This window comes from Nylanderia fulva, unplaced genomic scaffold (assembly GCF_048542155.1).
Source record: "Nylanderia fulva isolate GAGA-0341 unplaced genomic scaffold, ASM4854215v1 Scaffold53, whole genome shotgun sequence".
NCBI classification, from domain to species: domain Eukaryota; kingdom Metazoa; phylum Arthropoda; class Insecta; order Hymenoptera; family Formicidae; genus Nylanderia; species Nylanderia fulva.
Genome location: NW_028190621.1, coordinates 535345 through 555420, shown reverse-complemented (window position 1 = coordinate 555420; position 20076 = coordinate 535345). Strand labels below are relative to the sequence as shown.

Below are 20076 nucleotides of genomic sequence, written 5' to 3'. Positions count from 1 at the left end.
GTATCCGTTAAATAATGCCGCTGAAATATTCCTCCTGATCGACGGCTTTTTCGGAACTCCCGAACTCCGCAACGAGCGTCAATTCAATCTGCTTACGCGATGACCGATATATATATTTCGCGAATTGTGGCATCTTCAAACAGAAATTACACGTACCCATCCATGCATTGGAAACGCGAATATCGAGGCAAATTGCATCGTGCACATCAATCGGAACGTCCTGGAAGCGCTCATACATTTTACGCAGGGATGCAAATAAGGAACTTTAAAGTGAACGTAAATAAATATATATATATATATATACAGAGTGTCCCATAGGAAATTGCTGAAACTAATCAGTTGTCATTTTTTAATGGAGGTAAATAAAATGTTTATATACTAGTTTATTTTATTGAAAAAAAGTAATGAAAAAGGTACTAATAATAACATATGTAAGCTAATGATAAATATTTTCAAGTGCACACCATTTAAATTGGTACAAAATTATTTTTTAATGTTATTGACGATCCTTTTAATAGCTGCTATTAAATCTGGCACTGTTGAAAATATTTATCATTAGTTTATGTAATTTTATGTAATTATTAGCACTTTTTTCATTATCTTTTATGAATAAAATAAACTAGTATACAAACATTTTATTTATATCCATTAAGGGGATTCTGAACGCCTGTGAGAAGTCTGTTGTTTTTTCCTGTTTTATCGACAAAATGTGAGGTTAAATAAACTATAAATCTATTTATTGGCTATACGAATTGTTTTTTACCTGAAATTAGACCAGACCGGATTTGACATTGGATAAAGGAATATAAGTGAATGTTTAGATATCAATTTGGAAGCCTAGTAAACGAGAATAATTCATCCTACATTTTCATGTGTGCACGAAAATGTAGAATGAGTTATTCCCGTTTACTAGGCTTCCAAATTGATATCTAAATATTCACTTATATTCCTTTATCTAATACCAAATCCGGCCTGGTCTTATTTTATATGTATAAACTGCCAATAAAAGGAATAACCAATTTATACTTTATCTAACCTCGCATTTTATCGATAAAACAGGAAAAAACAACAAACTTCTCAAGAACGTTTAGAATCCCCTTAAAACTGCAGACTTTCCTCTTTCCAACACAATTTTTGTTTTCTCAATAACTGTATACATTAAAAAATGACAGCTGATTAATTTCAGCAATTTCCTATGGGATTCCACTCTGTATATATGTTTATGTATATTCGTCAATGTGGAAAAGTCGATGAGGTGTAACACGAAGCAATGCTGAACGTTTTGTCGAGTATCGAACGGATCTGATATTTACCAGCGAAGAATACTCTTGGTTGCGGTGGGGGTTGATTGATCATGTGCGGAGGTGAAACAGGGGCTGCCAGGAGATCGTAATCGCTGCCGGAACTTCCGACTGCGACGAAGCTGTAGGATCCACGGGCCCAAGGATCCGCTCGCCACCTAGTCACCACGCTTTCCCGCGGTTGCGGTACCACTTGGTTACCAAAAATGCCCTGCGACAACACAAAAAAATCCCCTTCGTGTTACTTCTTTCCAAAATAAAAAGGACCAGCTAAATTGAAAAAAAAAAACACAATTCTTATAAAAATGAATAAATCACTTAAATAAAAATGAATAAATAATTTTATATAAAGATAAATGGCGTAAAAATTTTATTTAAAATTATTTTTATTAAATCTGTTATTTATTAAATTTTATAAAGCACACTACTACTTTTATTTCTCTCTCTGTATGATAGCCGTAAAATAGTTGATTGAATATAATGGATAAATTTAAATTTTAATATATTTTTCATGAAAATTGATATATTTTTATGAGAAACTTTTAATAAAAATTGATTCATTTTTATTAAAAATATTTTACAAAAATACAAAAAAAATTCCTTTCGTTTTTCCTCGTAAAATAAAAAAAGATTTATCAGATGGTATAAAATGTGTGCCAGAAGAAAGAATCGAAAAAAATCTCTCATAAAAATTAATACAATATATCGCAAAAACAGCCAAATAAAAAAAATTAAAAAATGTAAGAAAAATATTGGATTGAAAAATCATCAATTAGTTCAAATTCAACAAAAATTGAGAGAAATATAACTTGTTATAAAGACTTTATATGAATATTTTTTATAATTGCTCGATTTAAATATATAAAATTAAATCTTTAGGTTTCAAGAGACGACAAGAATGACTGGAAAAAAATTAAAATTTTTATTCAGAAAAAAATGGACTCGTGCAAAGGTTAATATCGGTGAGGCGATTTCGATAAGCTGAATAAGCTTAAGCCGAATAAGACCGCTGGGGTCCGAGAGATGTACCCTTCACCTTTCGCGCACGGCAACTAGAAATTTCATCCACTTACTTTCAGTACGGCGATGCAACGGCCGACGATAACATCGTCACTGACATTTTCCATTACGCAAGCCGCTTCACCGGCGACGAGGGCCAGCAGGACAGGCGCCTTGTATAAGTTCCAGAACAAGAAGAGCTCGCCGCGCGACGCGGTGGTACTTCCCACGTGGCCGAACAAATTGGCCGTTGGATCCCAGAAAATGCGCTCGAAGCATAATACCACCTGAGAAATTGAACAGAAAATTATAAGGTAAAATTATATGTACCAGGATATATACGCGGAAAAATTTCGAGATATACAAAAATTGGCAGAAGCAAATTTAATCTTAATTTATATATTTAGTAAATAATCAAACTTTTTCTTTCAAATTTTATATATACATTTTTCAAAACAATTTTAGAATTCCATACAAAGAATTTATTATACTTTTAGTTAATAATAAAATAGAGAATAATTATACATAGAATGCCTCTAAAAAATCTCTCTCTAAAAAATTAACTATTTGTTTCATAAATTACAAAAATTATTTAGAAACGTTTTATTAAAACAATCTTTATCATAATATATTTATAATATATTAATAATATATTTATAAAATATTTAAGAGATAAAAAAATTGTCTAAATAAATAGGCAAACTTTAAATAGCTGTAACTTTCTTTCAAAAAATGATAATTTAAATTTTAAAAAAGGAATTTAAAGCTTGAAACTTCTATTTTCGAAAGGTCATAACTTTTTTTATTTTCTTCAATTTTTATATTTTTCACATACAAAAAATAGCGAACATAACGAAGTGAAAATTTTCTTCTCAATTTGTAGGCATGTCGCATACACAAGAAGATTTTAAAAATTTTTTTGACATTTTCACGTAAAAGCCTGAATTTTCCCTGCAAAATCATTTTTTAAAATTTAAATTTTGATCTCTTCTTATCAAGTTGTCGCATTGAAGAGAAAATGTCATTTTCACTTTAATCGTTCATAACTCTCTTAAAAATCATCATACAGCAATTTTAAGAATGGATTCTTAAAGCTGAATTTTTGCTCTATAGTGTGATGCAGAAACTGAAATTTTTGTAACTCGTGAACTTTTTATAAATAAGTGAAAATAACAAAGAAATTCGCGAGTTTTTTCCTTTTTGTTTAAATTTTTAAAAAAGTTACGTAAAATGACCAAAAATATTTTATCGGCTAAAATTTTAGTGCCTTCTAGTACCTCAAACTTGGCAAAAAATCATAGACTTGCCGTGATTGAGTACACATTAATTATTACAATATAATCAGATCGCTTTAGGGATGAAACAGGGGTCTCGTCGAAAATACACTGAAAAAAATGTGTTAACTTGACTAAATCTTTCAACTAAATTACTATTTTGTTAATTAAACATATATTAGTATTTAAGTAAAAATATACGTTTTATTAAATTTAATATGTTATATTTAATTTAAGTGTTCTTTATGTTCAATTAACAAAATATTCGTTGAAAGGTTTAGTCAAATTAAAAATTTTTTTTCAGCGTACATACAAGACACGAATACATAAGATCAATCTTACCTTATTTAAATTGCCAAAGCCGAGTCGTTGAATTGCCTGCGACTTCCATTCCGGAAGCGGCGGAGTGAAGCTGACCCCGGAAGGAGGCGCGGACGTCTTGAGGACGCCAAGAGGTAACGTAACCAGTACGGCATCCGCCTTATAAACGGTATGATTTGTGTGAGGGCTGCGAGAGGGTGCGGCCCAGACCTCAACCCCGTTCGGTCCGTATCGCACCGCTTTGGCGGCCGTGTTCAATCGGATATCGAGCCCTTCCGAGAGAGCAACAGGTACGCAAGAATAACCGTTGCGAACTGCAAAAAAAGGAGGAAGAACGAGAGATGTAGCGGATCAGTATCCGGATTTAGTATGCTTGGATAATTTTAAGATTAGATAAAGATGAGATAAAAATATGTAAATTTATTTTATTATTATTTATCTCTTATCTCTACCTCATTTATTATCTTAGATAAGATGAAGATGATCTCATTTTAAATATATCTAGATAAAAGATAAAATTGTGTGGCGATTCATCTAGATAATATTTTAACAACGCTTATATGTAAACACAGTTATAAAAAAATGTAAATTATAAAAGAGATATAAAAATATATTTAGTTCTACTACTCAAGTATTTTTATGTGCTACAATCCTAACTAGTTCTAGATAATTTAGTAAAGATAATACTTTTTTTATCTCAAATGCAGGTATAGATAATATATATTTGTATTATTTAAAGATAAGATGACGTTAAAACTTCATCTAAATAATCATCAATGTATCTATTTATCCAATTTTATTTAAATAACAACAAACACTGATCGCGACATATACCTTCTCTCTTAAGAGGATGCTGAACACGTCTGTTTTACCGACTTTGAGTTCAAGGGCTTCTCTTTTTATTAGCTATACAGATTGAAAAATCCTTCTCCACAATTAAAGTACTGATAATAATGAATGGAGAGCGCTGTAATTTCGTATAAAAACCAATAAAAGTTAAAAAATTACAGTTTTTTATCGGCCTTTTGCATCAGCTCATAACAATATTTCGTTAATACAAAACTTCTGCAGTTCATTTGTGCACCAAATATAGCACACCCAATAGAGATGACATGAAAGAATAATATATAGAAATAATAAAAATGAGATTAAAAGCCTGTATCGAAAGATTCGTATTTGAATTCATTATCGAGTTATGTATGTATATTTGCGTGCGGAATCGATGTCGAGGCACAAAACAGCAAAAATTAGTTGCCGGACACCACTCCCCCATTCATTATGATCAGTACTTTTATTGTAGAGGATTTTTCAATCTGTATATTCAATAAAAAGTGAACCTAACCTAACTTAAAGTCGGTAAAACAGAACTACGGCAGCATCCCCTTAAACCTACAATTTATATATATTTGCGTGCGGAATCGATGTCGAGGCACAAAACAGCAAAAATTAGTTGCCGGACACCGCTCCCCATTCATTATGATCAGTACTTTTATTGTGGAGGATTTTTCAATCTGTATATTCAATAAAAAGTGAACCTAACCTAACTTAAAGTCGGTAAAACAGAACTACGGCAGCATCCCCTTAAACCTACTATTTATTTTACACCGAAGGGGAAGGAACCTACACCCTCGAGGGTGAGAGAATAATGACATTCGGAGGGATAGTCACGTACATATCGCGCGTTTAACGAACTGGGTCGCGTAAAGAGAAAGAGAGAGAGCGAGTCTCGTTATATATAAGTCTCTTTGATTTCGTAGATGTAGGGGTACAATAAGCTGAATCGCACCACCCTAGCTTTTACGTTCAGAAGAGCGGAATCAGAAAACCCCCTCCTTGAAAGATACACGTTATCTAGGTATCCACACGGTTTTGGGCGATGTTATATGAGTTGCAATAGGGAGCCCCATTATGACTTAATTGGATATTTCGCGTTACGCTCGCGCTTAAATCAGGACACACCTAAATTCTCGTAAGCACCTCTATATCCTTTCTCCCTCCCTCATCCGATTTCCCCGTAACATCGAGGCGTGTACTAATAATGATACACAGGCGTCTCCACTTAGGTGGTTAATTATGTTGATGGCTACCACGGTGCTAACAAGCACTCTCCCTCTCTCCCTATCAGCATCCCGCGTCCTGTTTCCGAGATTTAAATTTACGCGTGCGCTATGTCAGGCTGAAAGCACAATAATTTAAATTAGCGAGGGGATATGTATGCGTACATGCATTATCGCGGATATTTCGACCGGGGTCCCTTCGAGGGCTCTATGTACATATTGATTACGCGAAACGTGTCGAACCTGTCCGCGAGATACAATCGGCGAAATGTTGCCGCAACCTTGGCCGGCAGCTAATGCGATCTATCCGCGTTTCTATCGTTCGGGTTTGGGCTGCTGCTGCATCAGCCTCAGGGGTTGGGGCCTGTCGATGTTAACCGGCCGGGGATCGATAAATCATGACGCGTACGTACATCTCGGGGCACGGCACACAAACACACACACACACATGTATATATCGATGCGGCGTCGGTCGGTGATTTAAAAATTTATGCGCCGACACCGGGTATTGTAAACGTAACCGGAAATGTTCCCAAAATGCCGCGCGCATCTGCACGCGACAGCCACTGACAAACCGATGAATTAGTCGCTACATCGTTCCCGCATCAATCCTTCGTATCGTTCGTCGTACGCGGATTAACGCGCGTGTGTGTGATGTTGATAGCGATTGAAAGGAAAATATTTCGCGTAAATTCCATTCCATCCTGGAAATCATACATATACATACATAATTTTACATATATATATATATGTATTTAAATAAGTACGAAAAATTTTAAGAGATGATTCTTTGTCGAAAATTAAGGAGGGTTTCTTATATAAACCCTTTATATTTCAGACAAATTTTAAAAATTAAACAAAAAATATCCAGCAACTTTAATTTTTTGATTTGTCTGAAATTTGAGAAAAAAAATTAGAACTTAATTTTTAATTTGTCTGAAATTAAAAAAAAATAATAAAAACTATATTTTTATCTCCCTTTTGTAAAAAGGGAAACTCAAATTTATTTTACTTATAAATTTTTTATTTTATTTATAAACACGTATATAAGTGAAAAAATTAAATTGTATTTTAATCTTGAACAGGACACGGAATAAACACATAAATGTGATTCACTCTTTTTACAATAAATTCTCAAAAATTCCTCCATTAACCCTCCTTCAACACAAAGGTGACAAACTGAAAAATCATAAACTCATATCTTATATCTTGTAGTATTAAAATTACAGTTGTAGAGAAAATTAGTATTAATAAAAAATATTTATTTTGAAATCTTTTTTTCATAGTTCGTCGATCTAATTTTTTAACATCCTGTATAAATAAATAATCATATATATATAAACTTGAACAGTTTTTTTTATTAATGTATCTAATTACTATGTATTTGTAGATTTCGAAAAAATAGTCATTAAAATCAGATTTTAGTTTGAATAATCCTGCATATCGCATAGACACTATTTTTTTCTGCAAAAATGTGAGCTTTAATAAAATATACATACAACAACTGCTTTTTCCATTTTTTTGAATATAAATGATTTGAATTGTAAAAAAGTAATGCAATATGCATAAATAAATATATATAGTTTACTTCACATTTTATATATGTATTTTATTCTTTTTTAATATTTTACATGTAAATTAATTTAAAGAAAAAGCTATTATAAAATTAAAAAAAAAACAAGAAACTATTTCTCTGTAGAAATATTATGATATGCATAAACAAGGTGAAAGATGGTAATGTAAATTACAAAGATATAATAGAAACTAGATTTTTTTCAACAGAAAAAAAGCCGCGCGATGTCAAAATTAGAATAAAAGGGGAAACAAATATTATGCTATACTTGTTCTTTTAAGGAACGCAATTTGGATTCGGTTAATCAGTATTCGACTATCTCGCTCGTATCTTCCTACGTCTTGACGTTGATTACAAAAACCGTTTATAATAAACGAGGGAATATTCAACAGTCGGTCGTGAAGCGATCCGAATCCATGAAAATTATGGTAAGTCGGTTCTCTCTCTTTCTTGACTTAACTTAGAAAAATGGGAAATTAATTCCACGCGCGAGGAAAGACGTATCCACGCAGATTCGAAATCGTTAATAAGGGGAGGATATAAACTGATCCATTAATCTCGCTTCTTCCGATCGCACGTCGAGTATGCGAAGAAATTCATTTTACGACGACGTGGGATCTCCTCAATGTTGTGTTCAGATGATTTTTAAATTAGCTAGATAAAGATGAGATAAAAATGTATAAATTCATCTTAGATAAGAAGATAATTTTGAATTTATGGTACATATATCTAGATAAAAGATAAAAGTATACAGCGACTCATCTAGATAATTTCCAGATAATTATATTTTTAAAATTGCTTATGTAAACATAGTTATAAAAAAATTTAAATTATAAAAAAATATAAAAATATATTCATATCTTTATTTATAAGTTTTTATCGCTTACTGCTTAAGTTCTATTACTTGACGTTAAAATTTCATCTAAATAATTATCTATAAAATTTTATTTAGATAACAGCAAACACTGTTTATTGACAAATATTATTCAACTATTTATTGTAGAAATATATTCATACTTTAATAAGTTATAAGTTTTTATCGCTTGATACTTAAGTATTTTTGTGCTATGATTCCAAAACCAAATCTGTGAATATTATATTCTAGATAATTAATTTTACTAAAGATAACACTTTTTTCATCTAAGCTGCAGATATAGATAATATTTTTGTATTACACGTGCAGGCAAAGTGGCACTTTGTGTGCGTGTTTTCTGTGCGGAAAGCGGTCGATTTCCCACGCCGCCATTTAGCAGGCGACGCGGTGAATGAATAAGCCGCGTTCAAAGTCATTGCCCACGGCTTCAGCCGTGAAGATGGCGTGCCACCTCGCGCACAGAAAACGCGCACGAAGCCACTTTGCCTGCACTTGTAATACAAAATAGTATGTGTACATAATATACTATTGTATTACACGTGCAGGCAAAGTGGCACTTTGTGTGAGTGTTTTCTGTGCGGAAAGCGGCCGATTTCCCACGCCGCCATCTAGCGGCGACGCGGTGAGTGAATAAGCCGCATTCAAAGCCATAGCCTACGGCTGAGCAACTTTCCGCACTTGATACACAATATACTATTATTATCTATATAAAAATAAGATGACGCCCAAATTCTATCTAGATGATATATATAATTTTCTTAAGATAACAGCAAACACTGGATCTCCTGCGGATGAAGAAAGAAAAAAAGAGAAGGGGGGCAAGGAAGAGACCGAGAAACCATCTATCTTTCTTTGAAAATATACCTCCGTAAATATTCCTCTGCTTCGAAACCCGATGACGATCGTTTTGGCCGAGCGGGCGACTCTCGTCGTGGAAAGAAAGGCAAATATTTAGAAGGGGGACAACGGAGTCTAGCGCATAGTAGCCAAAGGGGATGAACGGGGGTCGGGGATTCGCCCGAGGGTGGAACAAACACCGACGTCGGCTTCCTCTCACCCTGATCTAAAGAGTAAAAAGAGGGGGGGGGCAGATCCCGGAACGAGAAAGGGGGTTGGAGGGGGGCGAGCTGGTGCCCCCTTCTCTCGGGGGCACCTTTTCTCGTTCTATCTCGACCATCGGCCCCATATATGCCACCCTCTCGTCCGCGCGCGCGTCTTCTTGTCTTCCGTTTGATCTTTGCTCGCAGTATTTTTTGACGGCGAGTCGAACAATTTGTATGCTCCACCCGGCCCCCCTCCGCCCCCTCCCGCGGTGGTTTTCAATTTACATTTAAATTGGTTGCTTATGGCGTTCTGTCGTCTCGACGGGAGTCGAACTGAGAAAAGAGAGAGAGAAAGAGAGAGAGAAAAGCTGCTGCACACGGGGAACAGTCAAATACTGAAACGGCCTCGCGAACGTGTGGCGGAACTCTCTCTTGCCGGGTTCAATGTACCGGCGCCGGTGCTTTTTTGCCGGATACGAGAGAGAGAGAGGAGCGCGCGATGCTTTTCTTGTTCACCCATCCGTTATATCAACATTCCGAATCGCGACTCCCGAAGGTATACGGCGGAACGCCGAGGACGAAGAGTCGCTTCTTTCTTCTTCTTCTTCTCTCTCGGCTCGCTTCCGCGCCCGCGAGAGGTTTCGGAAGTTCGACCTCTCTCCTCCGCGTTTCGTTCCTGACAGATCATCCCCCCTCCGACGATTACTTAGGACATGCAAGTTTTGCCAAGAAATTGATCGATCGTTGGGAAGAATGTATCTCTGAGTAGCCTTGAAACTGAGAAATCGGAGGACAAACAGGGTGTCCAGCAGACTCAATGAATAAATATTTAAGCAAAAAAAATGATAAAAACTTATAAATAATAATATACATTTATTTTTATATATCCCTCTTATAATTTACAATCTTAAGAATATTATCTTTTATCTAGATATATTTAAAATAAAACCACATCTTCGTTTTATCTAAAATGAATTTAAATATTTTCATCTCAGTTTTATCTAGTTAATTTTCAAATCATCTAACAGGGTGTCCAGCAGACTCAATGAAAAAATTATTAAACAAAAAAACGATAAAAACTTATAAATAAATTTATTTGGTGAGCCGAATTATATATTTTTAATATTAAATATATTTTTATATGTATATCCCTCTTATAATTTACATTTTTTATAACTGTTTAATAATATAAGCGATCTTAAGAATATTATCTGGAAATTATCTAGATAAATCGTCATATAATTTTATCTTTTATCTAGATATATTTAAAACAAAACCACATCTTCATTTTATCTAAGATGAATTTAAATATTTTCATCTCAGCTTTATCTATAGCTAATTTATTTAATAAAAAATTTCAAATTATTGAGACAAATGTAGAATAATGTAAAAAAAATCCAGATAAATTGTAAATTTTCCTGACTTTTCCCTGACAGTTCCAGATTTATAAAATTCCCTGACAATGCCCGGTTTTCCAGATTTCCCTGACCGCTAGACACCCTAAAAAAGGTGAAATAATGTTTTTATACAGGGTGTTAAAAAATTAGACCGACAAATTTTTAAGGGAGAAAAAAGATTTGAAAATAAACAGTTTTTGTTAATACTAATTTTCTCTACAATGTTCACTTTTAATATTACATGATGTGAAATGTGAGTTTGATTAAGGGTGAATTACTTTTATGTATTTGTCTCGTGTTTTGTTTAAAAGATTAAAATGCAATTTAATTTTTTCACTTATATGTTTGTTTATTATTTAAGTTATAAACTCCTATTTTACACCATGTAATATAAAACTAAAAACGTCGTAGAGAAAAAGAATATTAATAAAAAATGTTTATTTTCAAGTTTTCGATTTCCCTTCAAATTTGTCGGTCTAATTTTTTAACACCCTGTATATTTTACACATTTATACGACATTCTTTTTTTTTACCTGCCTATTATTTTATTTTAAAATTGCATACAATATTTTTTCCTTGATATCAAATTAAATTTATAGTTAAAAAATATAATATTGCATATATCTAGAGAGAAATAGAGATATTTTTTATTAAAAATCTTCTCTTATTACTATACTACAATATTATTTCATTTTGAAATTTAATTGCTCGAATATTTTTTTCAAAGATCGCTCGAGGTGTTCAGTATAAATTATACGTAAACAAATTAATTTATTTTTATTATTTTTATTAATAATTTATTTTTGTATATATATATATATATATATATGTTTAGAGAGCTTCTCTTTGTTGCATTTAAATATATACTATTCTATTTTTTATTCCTGATATGATCATTTTACCGATGATTACTAGAACATAAGTTTTGCTAAAAAATTGATCGATCGTTGAAAAGAACATCTCTGTGTATTTTTGAAACTAAATTAGAGAAAAAAAATATAATATTTCTTCATATATCTTGCTCGTTTATGCAGTTATAATATTTATCTGTTATATTTGTTTCTTTTTTTTTTACATAGCTGCATATAACTTTATTTTAAAATTTGATTAAATCAGAGAAAAAAAATTAATAATTTTTTAACACGTACATTTTACACGTTTATGCGACCTACCTATTCTTTTTTTAGCTGCATACAATTTTATTTTAAAATTATGTATTGAAATAAATATTTTTCCCTCGACATCAAATTAAATTTAAATTAAATTAAAATTGAAATTAAATTAAGAAAAATCGAAATTCGACTGCTCAAAGAGTCTTTTCCAAGAAATCGGATTAAATATTTACACCAAAAAATTTAATTAATTTTTGCATACATGTTTTCCTTAGTTGCATTAAATACATAATATTTTATTTTTCGAATCTACGTTTCTGTGAGATCTCACAATTGATACATCGGATTAAATTTACGTCTCTCTCTCTCTCTTACTCTCTCGAAACTCTTTTCCCGAAGTGGCGAAAAAGTTTCTACCATTTGAATGCACATAATGACTGTGTATATAGACGCAGAGTCTATAAATGGCCGGAAAGTATACGTGGTGTGAAATTCGATACAAGTCTCGCACGGGAACTTCTTTTTTATTCCCTTTCAATCTCGCACCTCAGCGTGGAAGGAGAGAAGGTGCCCGCCCGAGCTTTTCTTGCTCACCCATCCGTTATATCAACATACTAAATCGCAGGTCCCGGAGGTATACAACGCGCCAGCTAGGCAACTGTTGATACCTTATAGATTGGAAACTTCGGAGAGAAGGGGGCTTTTCACCCTCCTTAGCTTATTCGTGCATCTCGCCCATACATCACCTTATTATCATGCTGTAATCGCATTTTTTCCAATTGCATCCTACCTCTACATCGTGATTCGACGTGCAATAATTCTTGCTATCATTGCATCGATACGTGTTTCTACTGGGAATAATAATCTACGACGAAAAGGGTTGGATATTGTTTTATTGAAATTTATGACGTGAGGTAGATTGCAAAATTTATGCGAAGATTTTGCAAAATTGTTTGTGCGAGGGTTGAGTAATTTTGTAAATTTCTATTTCAAGAATATCCCACGCAGCACAAATATTATGAATATTTTCAAAAACTTTTAAAAATATTTTCTTACATATTTGAAACATATTTTTGAAATATTAGTTTAGATCTATATTCAAAAATATTTTTTAAACATGAAAAAACAGAAACATTTTAAAAATATTTTCGAGAATTATTTTATCTTTCAAGAAATATTTTTCAAAGATTTTAAAAATATTTTGTGCTGTATGTAAAATCCTTTATTCTTCTTCGTAAATATTACGTAACTTCAAAAACACATAGGATAATTTTATATTAATTTTAATTTATATAAATATATCTTTCAACATCGGTGGAAATAAATTTTAATCATTTTATGCAAGCTATTCAAAATAATATTTATAATTACGTGTGTGAATAATAAAACGTTAATTTAACAATAACCGATAATTATGCAAAAAACAAAATTAATTTTATATAAATAAATGTCCATTCAAAATCAGTTCAGTGGAAACAAATGTTTAATTATTTTACGCGAGTTATTAAAAATAATATTTATAGTTATACGCGCGCAAGCAAAATTTTATTAAGTGTGTGAATAATAAAACGTTAATCTAACAATAACCGATAATTATGCAAAAAAAAGTAATGTATGCAAAAAAAAGTAGTATAAATACCGCAGTGTGTATACAAACCATTAGTAGGGTGAATATATAAATCGCGCAGCCATTCTCTATGCTTATACAGAGATCTTCACGGTATTTCTCTCCCTCTACCTCCTATGCCAACATTAATTAAACGTCGTGACGATGTAATATGCGGCACGGAGGGAAAGGTGGAGAAAATCAGTTATGCCTTACCAAATAATGTCGGTTATATGTGCCATTTGAATGTATGTACACCATATATGTATATCATGAATATTAGCAAATTCTGAATTTTTGCACAATTTTAAAAATAAAAATATTACACAATGTAAATAATATGAGATTGCAATTTTATATTATTTTATTTTATTTTATAATAATAATTATTATTACATTATATTATTATATTTTATATTATATTATTATATATTATACTATATTATTATATTACATATTATATATTATACATTAGATATTATATATTATTTTATATATTATATTATATATTGTATATTATTATATCATTATACATTATTATATTATTATTATTATATATATATATATATATATATATATATTCTATTATATTATATTATATTATATTATTACATTATTATTATTATTATTATTATTTTATTTTATTAAACTGCCTTTTGTCCAAATATTAAGTTAATGGTATTTTTTATTAGATTTATCTCGCCAAATGTACTTTCTATTATACCCTCCGAAATTTAAAAGTTAAAAAAATCAACATACTTCCCCGCGAAATTGTACGAGAAAAATAAGCTCTGAAAAATTTGATTACGTCACATCGCGGAGGTACATCTTGTATCTGTAACTCGCATCTCTCCGTCCATTCGCGAATTTAGCGACGACGTTCTGCGTAATTTGTACAGATAGAGATAAAGTTAATTGGAATCGCTGCGCGATATTTATGATACTCGCCGGAGAAGTAAACGCCTGGGAGCTGTAACATTCCTAGATCGCGCTACTAAGTAACATAAGGAGATCGATATCGGGAGACGCGAATTTATTACGATTGTCGTACGTTCTGCGCAAATGAGCTTGTATACCCGCGTACAGAGATGCCATTTTTTTCGTTCTTACGAAACGGTAGCGAGACTCCCCATAAGCTACGTATCGTATACCTACAGCTACGTAGATGTCGAGTCTTCTTGTAAATTACACGAGATAATATCAATCTTTGCAATTTTTCGAGCGTAAGATATATAATAATTATCACGAAATTTTTTTCATCCTCCTTCCTATTACGATAAATTTTTTCGAAAAAATTATAACAGGGTGTTCACTTAAATCTTGTAAAAAAATTCCCCGATCTTCGAGATAAAATTTGTAGCTGCAGTTTTTTAAAATAAATTTTTATTTATGAATTTTCTAAAGTCTTTTAACAATAAGATCGATAATATTCTATGATGATATATTTTTATGATAATATTTTTATATGATTGCAAAGAAAGTTATCAAGAATGCAGTTTTTTAGCACTTAATATACAAAGTGCAATATATCACTATATCTAAACATTAAAAATATATGCAAAAATATAAAACAAAATAATTTATTAATTTATTAAATGTTTTAAGGAATATTAAAGAGTAACATAAGACATTAATATTAAAAAGAGACAGAAATTATCAATATAAAATTACATGATATTTTAATAACAATTTAAATATTATAAAAATATATTAGTTAAATCCTTTAAAAATTGAACACAGTCTACTTGTAATTCGAATAAAAACATTTTTTCTGTTACAAAAATAAAATAATAGTTAAATAACATTTACAAAATAGTATTTAATAAGTATTTTAAATAACACTAAATAATATATATTTTTTCAATAAATATATGATACGAATTATCGATCATTTGCAATATAAGAGTAAAATTATAAAAGACACAATGTTTGAAGAAATCTTGAATCTCAATAAAACTCCGCGACATTCCCGGGAGAATTTTTCAAAGTAAAAAAAAATTCCACCAGAAAGTGTACACCCTGTATAATTAATATACATAAATGAGATTATATAAATGTATATAATATATACATATAATATATATATATTTATATATATGTATATAAATATATATATTATATATAATATATATTTACATATAAATATTAAAAAAAAATATATAAATGAGAATATCGTCAAAAATAAAAATACAAATATAAGTCGCATTTATATAGCAAACCGCTTATTCACCCTTTCCTTGCAATTTAACTTTTTCAGCGTGCATTTCTCAATTAATTTGTTTTTTACATCTTCAGCCCTTTACACCCTCCTTTGCTCAATTTGAATAATTCCCGCGGGAAGAACGAGCAAACTTTCCCCCTTTTCGTAGGCGATAATTATCGCGAAAAAACTGATTCGCGTTTGACCGCCGTGCTCTCCGCGAAAGTAGCGAAATTATACTGAAACCGGTTTCCCAGAGAAGAAGAAGAGAGAGAGATGCTCTAAAGCCAACACTTTGCGCCATACTCTCCCATAATTGGTAGCAAGCGCAAACGCTTTTTAAGGCTACTTTGTATTTAATCGAATTTTCGTGGAACTACTGACGATGAAGCTACGATCCTGGCGAAATACGGAAGCTACTTTCCGGGCCAGATATCCAAGCGATAAAATGGGCGTGGTGCCCCCTCTGTGATAAATACGAGGCGAGCGGACCGAGCGTAAATCGCCATAAGATATCGCTAAAATTAAGCAACCCCGTTCAATTTAAGAGATATTAATAAGTCTGAATTACGCGCGCCGAAGCGGCCTAACGATATCGCCGGTTTATTCGGTGCAACCCGAAGAATATATGCATATGCATGCTGCGCGCCGAATATTTTATAGTTGTTGCACCTCACAACTTACCGAATTATCGGATAATACGGAAAGAGGAAAAAGGCTCCTCCGTTTTTTTTCCTCCTTTCGTCGGCGCGTCGTGACATATAATTATCGTAATAGCGAGTCGCTTATTAATACATTGTTGACGGAACGTCGACCGGTTAGGGAGTAATCGATGCGTTCGCATGGATCCTCCATGAATCACAAACAAGATAAATTTAAACAAGGTGCATCCAAATTATTCGGACCCTTCCGATTCCCCATTTTTTTCTATCCATTTATAGCTGTGAAAACGTTTTATATATTTATTTCTTTTTTATATATTTTTATATTTTATATATATTTATTTAAATCACAGTAAAATCATTAAGAAAATTTTCAATATATATATATATATATATATATATAGGGTGTATTTAAATAAATGCAAAAAATTTTAGGAGATGATTCTTTGTCGAAAATTAATGGGAGTTTCTAATATAGTCCAATAAAATTAGACTTTGACTTCAAAAAAATTATAATCAAGCTGAATTTTTGTGGAAACCTTTATTTCAATGTTTTAATGAAAAGTACCCTTAATTTCAGCCCGGGCGTTTTTTTTAAAGAAGGTAAATTTTAATTTTTTGCCATTATTTCGAAAACTATTAATTTTTTGAGAAAAATAGTTATTATCAAAATTGTAGCTCATAAAATTCCCTACAAAAAAGTCATTATACTTTTTTTCGTGGAATCAATCGTTTATTAAGATACTTATTAAGATACACCCTGTATATTTAGAAAACAATAAAAAATTTATTTATAAATTTTTCATGTATTATAATAGTTTATTATAAATAGTTCGAGAAAAAAAGATTAAAATTACTTTATATTATCAACAATAAAAAAGTACATATATACATATTTACATTTATGTAAAAATTTAATCGTTACTTACGAGATATACAGTAATTTTAATCTTTACTTCCTAAAACATTTTTATAGCAGAAGAGTACGACAGATAGAAAATATGTCAAAATAATATATTGTGTATCAAGTGCGGAAAGTTGACCACCCCACACGAGTGAACAATTGTCAATCCGCACTTGATACACACGATATTTTGTATTACACGTGCAGGCAAAGTGGCACTTTGTGTGCGTGTTTTCTGTGCGGAAAGCGGCCGATTTCCCACGCCGCTATCTTGCGACGGCACGGTGCGGAAATACCCGCGTTCAAAGTCATTGCCCACGGCTTCAGCCGTGGGCAATGACTTTAATTGCGGCTTAGCCGTAGGCAATGGCTTTGAATGCGGCTTATTCACTCACCGCGTCGCCGCTAGATGGCGGCGTGGGAAATCGACCGCTTAGCCGCACAGAAAACACGCACACAAAGTGCCACTTTGCCTGCACGTGTAATACAAAATATATAACCATAAAATGATGATAAATTAAAAAAAAATCTGTCTTGGAAGTTTTCACGAAACTTTACAATTGTTGTCAAATAATCCTACTTTTTTGAAAAAATAGAACGTTACCTGTCAATCTAATTTCGTCGCGCCTCCAGATCGACGTCAGTGGCAACTTTATAGGCACAACGCGATTAATCGACATCAACATGTATCACATCGCATATTACTGTATATCCTCTTCGTGGCGTAAAAGCATAACTTAGGGAGACCCGTCTGCTCATAATTATCAAACGTTCCGTTTATCGCGGTCGGATAATTAAACCCCGGAACTCTCTCCGGAGTTCGTTCACTGCTATATCGCTAGTTCCTCGTTTACAGATCGCGGTATAGAGGATTTAGGGTGCTGTGGCATAATTACGAGAACTAAGTGGATTAGTAGAAACGTATAACGGATAAAGAAAAATCTGGGAAGGGGGCGAAAGAGAAAAAGAGGAGGGGGACGAAGCGGAGAACTTCGCGGGGTCCCGCTCAAGAAGATATTTGAATACGACTATACCGCGAGAGTAAATCGTCCCGTCCGCAAACGACCAGCGAGCTACACAAGAAACGCATTTGCCCAGGGCCCCGCCGCGTGGTGGGGGGCGGCGATAGGAGGCCCCCGGGGCCCCGTGGAAAAGGAGAGGAGAGACCCCGGCTCTCCGCGAGAGAAGGAACGGCGTTAGAGAAGCGGGCCCCCGGTCGGGGTCCTACGGTAAAGTCTCCTCTTTCCTCCTCCGGCCCCCTCGTTGACGCCGCGAGAAAAAGGGGAGCTCGCTATCGAGAGAGCTATCTCCCACCATCGCGTAGCAAGTTGCACCGTAATATATAGGCCGTATCTCAGACCCGCAAATTGCCTTTTTAAACACAACAAGACGCGGCCGTGCCCCCTTTCAATTTACGCGGGTCCCCTTTTCGCGGCCCATGCCGTTTGCCGTCCGAAACTCCCGTCTCCTCCCGCCAAAAGCGATGGGCCCCTCTTTTATGTGCGCGGTCACCCTTCGCTCCTCTCGACGCCATCGACGGCCCCCTTCACGCACGCATGTGCCCCCCTCCCGACCCCCTCCTTTTACGTGTGCACGGCTCCGTAAGATTCTTTGAAAGAGGCGTGCCGTATATTATCGTTATAATTACAAATGGAATAATCGGATACCACGACAGCGTTACGGCTACCGAAGGGAGGAGGCGCGTCTGTGCAAACCTCCCGAGGTGTCAAAGGGATACTTCGGCAAGGCCGCAGCGATGGCGGCGAGATTTCCTCTTCAAAATTGATGTGAACACCAATTAATCTCGTATATGTATAGTACCTATAATTGACATCTTAGACTAATTAACTAAATTGACAAATTGTAAAACTGTCAAAAATACAAAAAATGTATAATTATGTATTAAATATTGAATATTTGTCAAGGCGTGTACATAAAAAAATGAAGAAACATACAAGAATCCAAAAGTAATATAATATCGAATAAAATGAATTTTTTTTTAATATATCTTTTTCTTTTAATTAACTAACGTAGCTTACAAATAATAAATATAGAAATGATAAATTAAATATTTGTCAAGGTGTATATGATGTAAATATAAGATGAAAAAAATGAGAATCTAATCGTGATATAATAATCAAATAAAATATATTTTTTAATATATTCAATTTTTTCAATCAACTATTGCAGTTTTACGATTTATTAAAAAATACAAAAAAGAAAATTACATATTAAATATTTAAAACAAAGTTATGCAAATATACACAAAAATTTAAAAAAACATAAAAACCTATTCATGATATAATATCAAATAAAATATACTTATATTACTTTTTTTCAATTACCTAATGCAATTTTACAATTTGTTAAAAAATACAAAAAAAAAAGAAAATAAAAATTATAATATTAAATATTGAATATTTGTCCAGGTGTATATGATCTAAATATACATAAGAAATAAAAAAGATATAAGAAAAAATATAAGAATCGTAATATAATATGTCGAATAAAATCCACCCTTTTCGAATTTAATCAATTTTTGTTCTACAAGTAAATTATAAGTCGAATTTCTCTGCTTCAACGCGGAAGACAAAATATTATACAACGACGAGCAGTTACGTGTCAATAAATACGTACATGCCTCTTGTGCTTGCATTATCTAAACCCATTGACAGTTTGAATAGGCGTTAATATTTATACATGCTTGTACATATTTATTCTCTCTCGGTAAATTTGCTTGCCGCGGATCAAAA

The 20076-nt window shown here is 32.7% G+C and overlaps 1 protein-coding gene across 1 annotated transcript in view; it reads right to left on the bottom strand.

The window, feature by feature from the left end:
• Nucleotides 1-20076, bottom strand: part of Su(var)3-3 (lysine-specific histone demethylase Su(var)3-3) — a 175712-nt gene that overhangs the window by 1876 nt on the left and 153760 nt on the right. Inside the window, exons 12-14 of the mRNA XM_029303168.2 lie at nt 3917-4209; nt 2375-2587; nt 1314-1512 (exon numbers count right to left, since the gene is read on the bottom strand). Of these exons, the coding sequence (XP_029159001.1) occupies nt 1314-1512; nt 2375-2587; nt 3917-4209 (705 nt within the window). The remainder of the gene's footprint in view (nt 1-1313; nt 1513-2374; nt 2588-3916; nt 4210-20076) is intronic.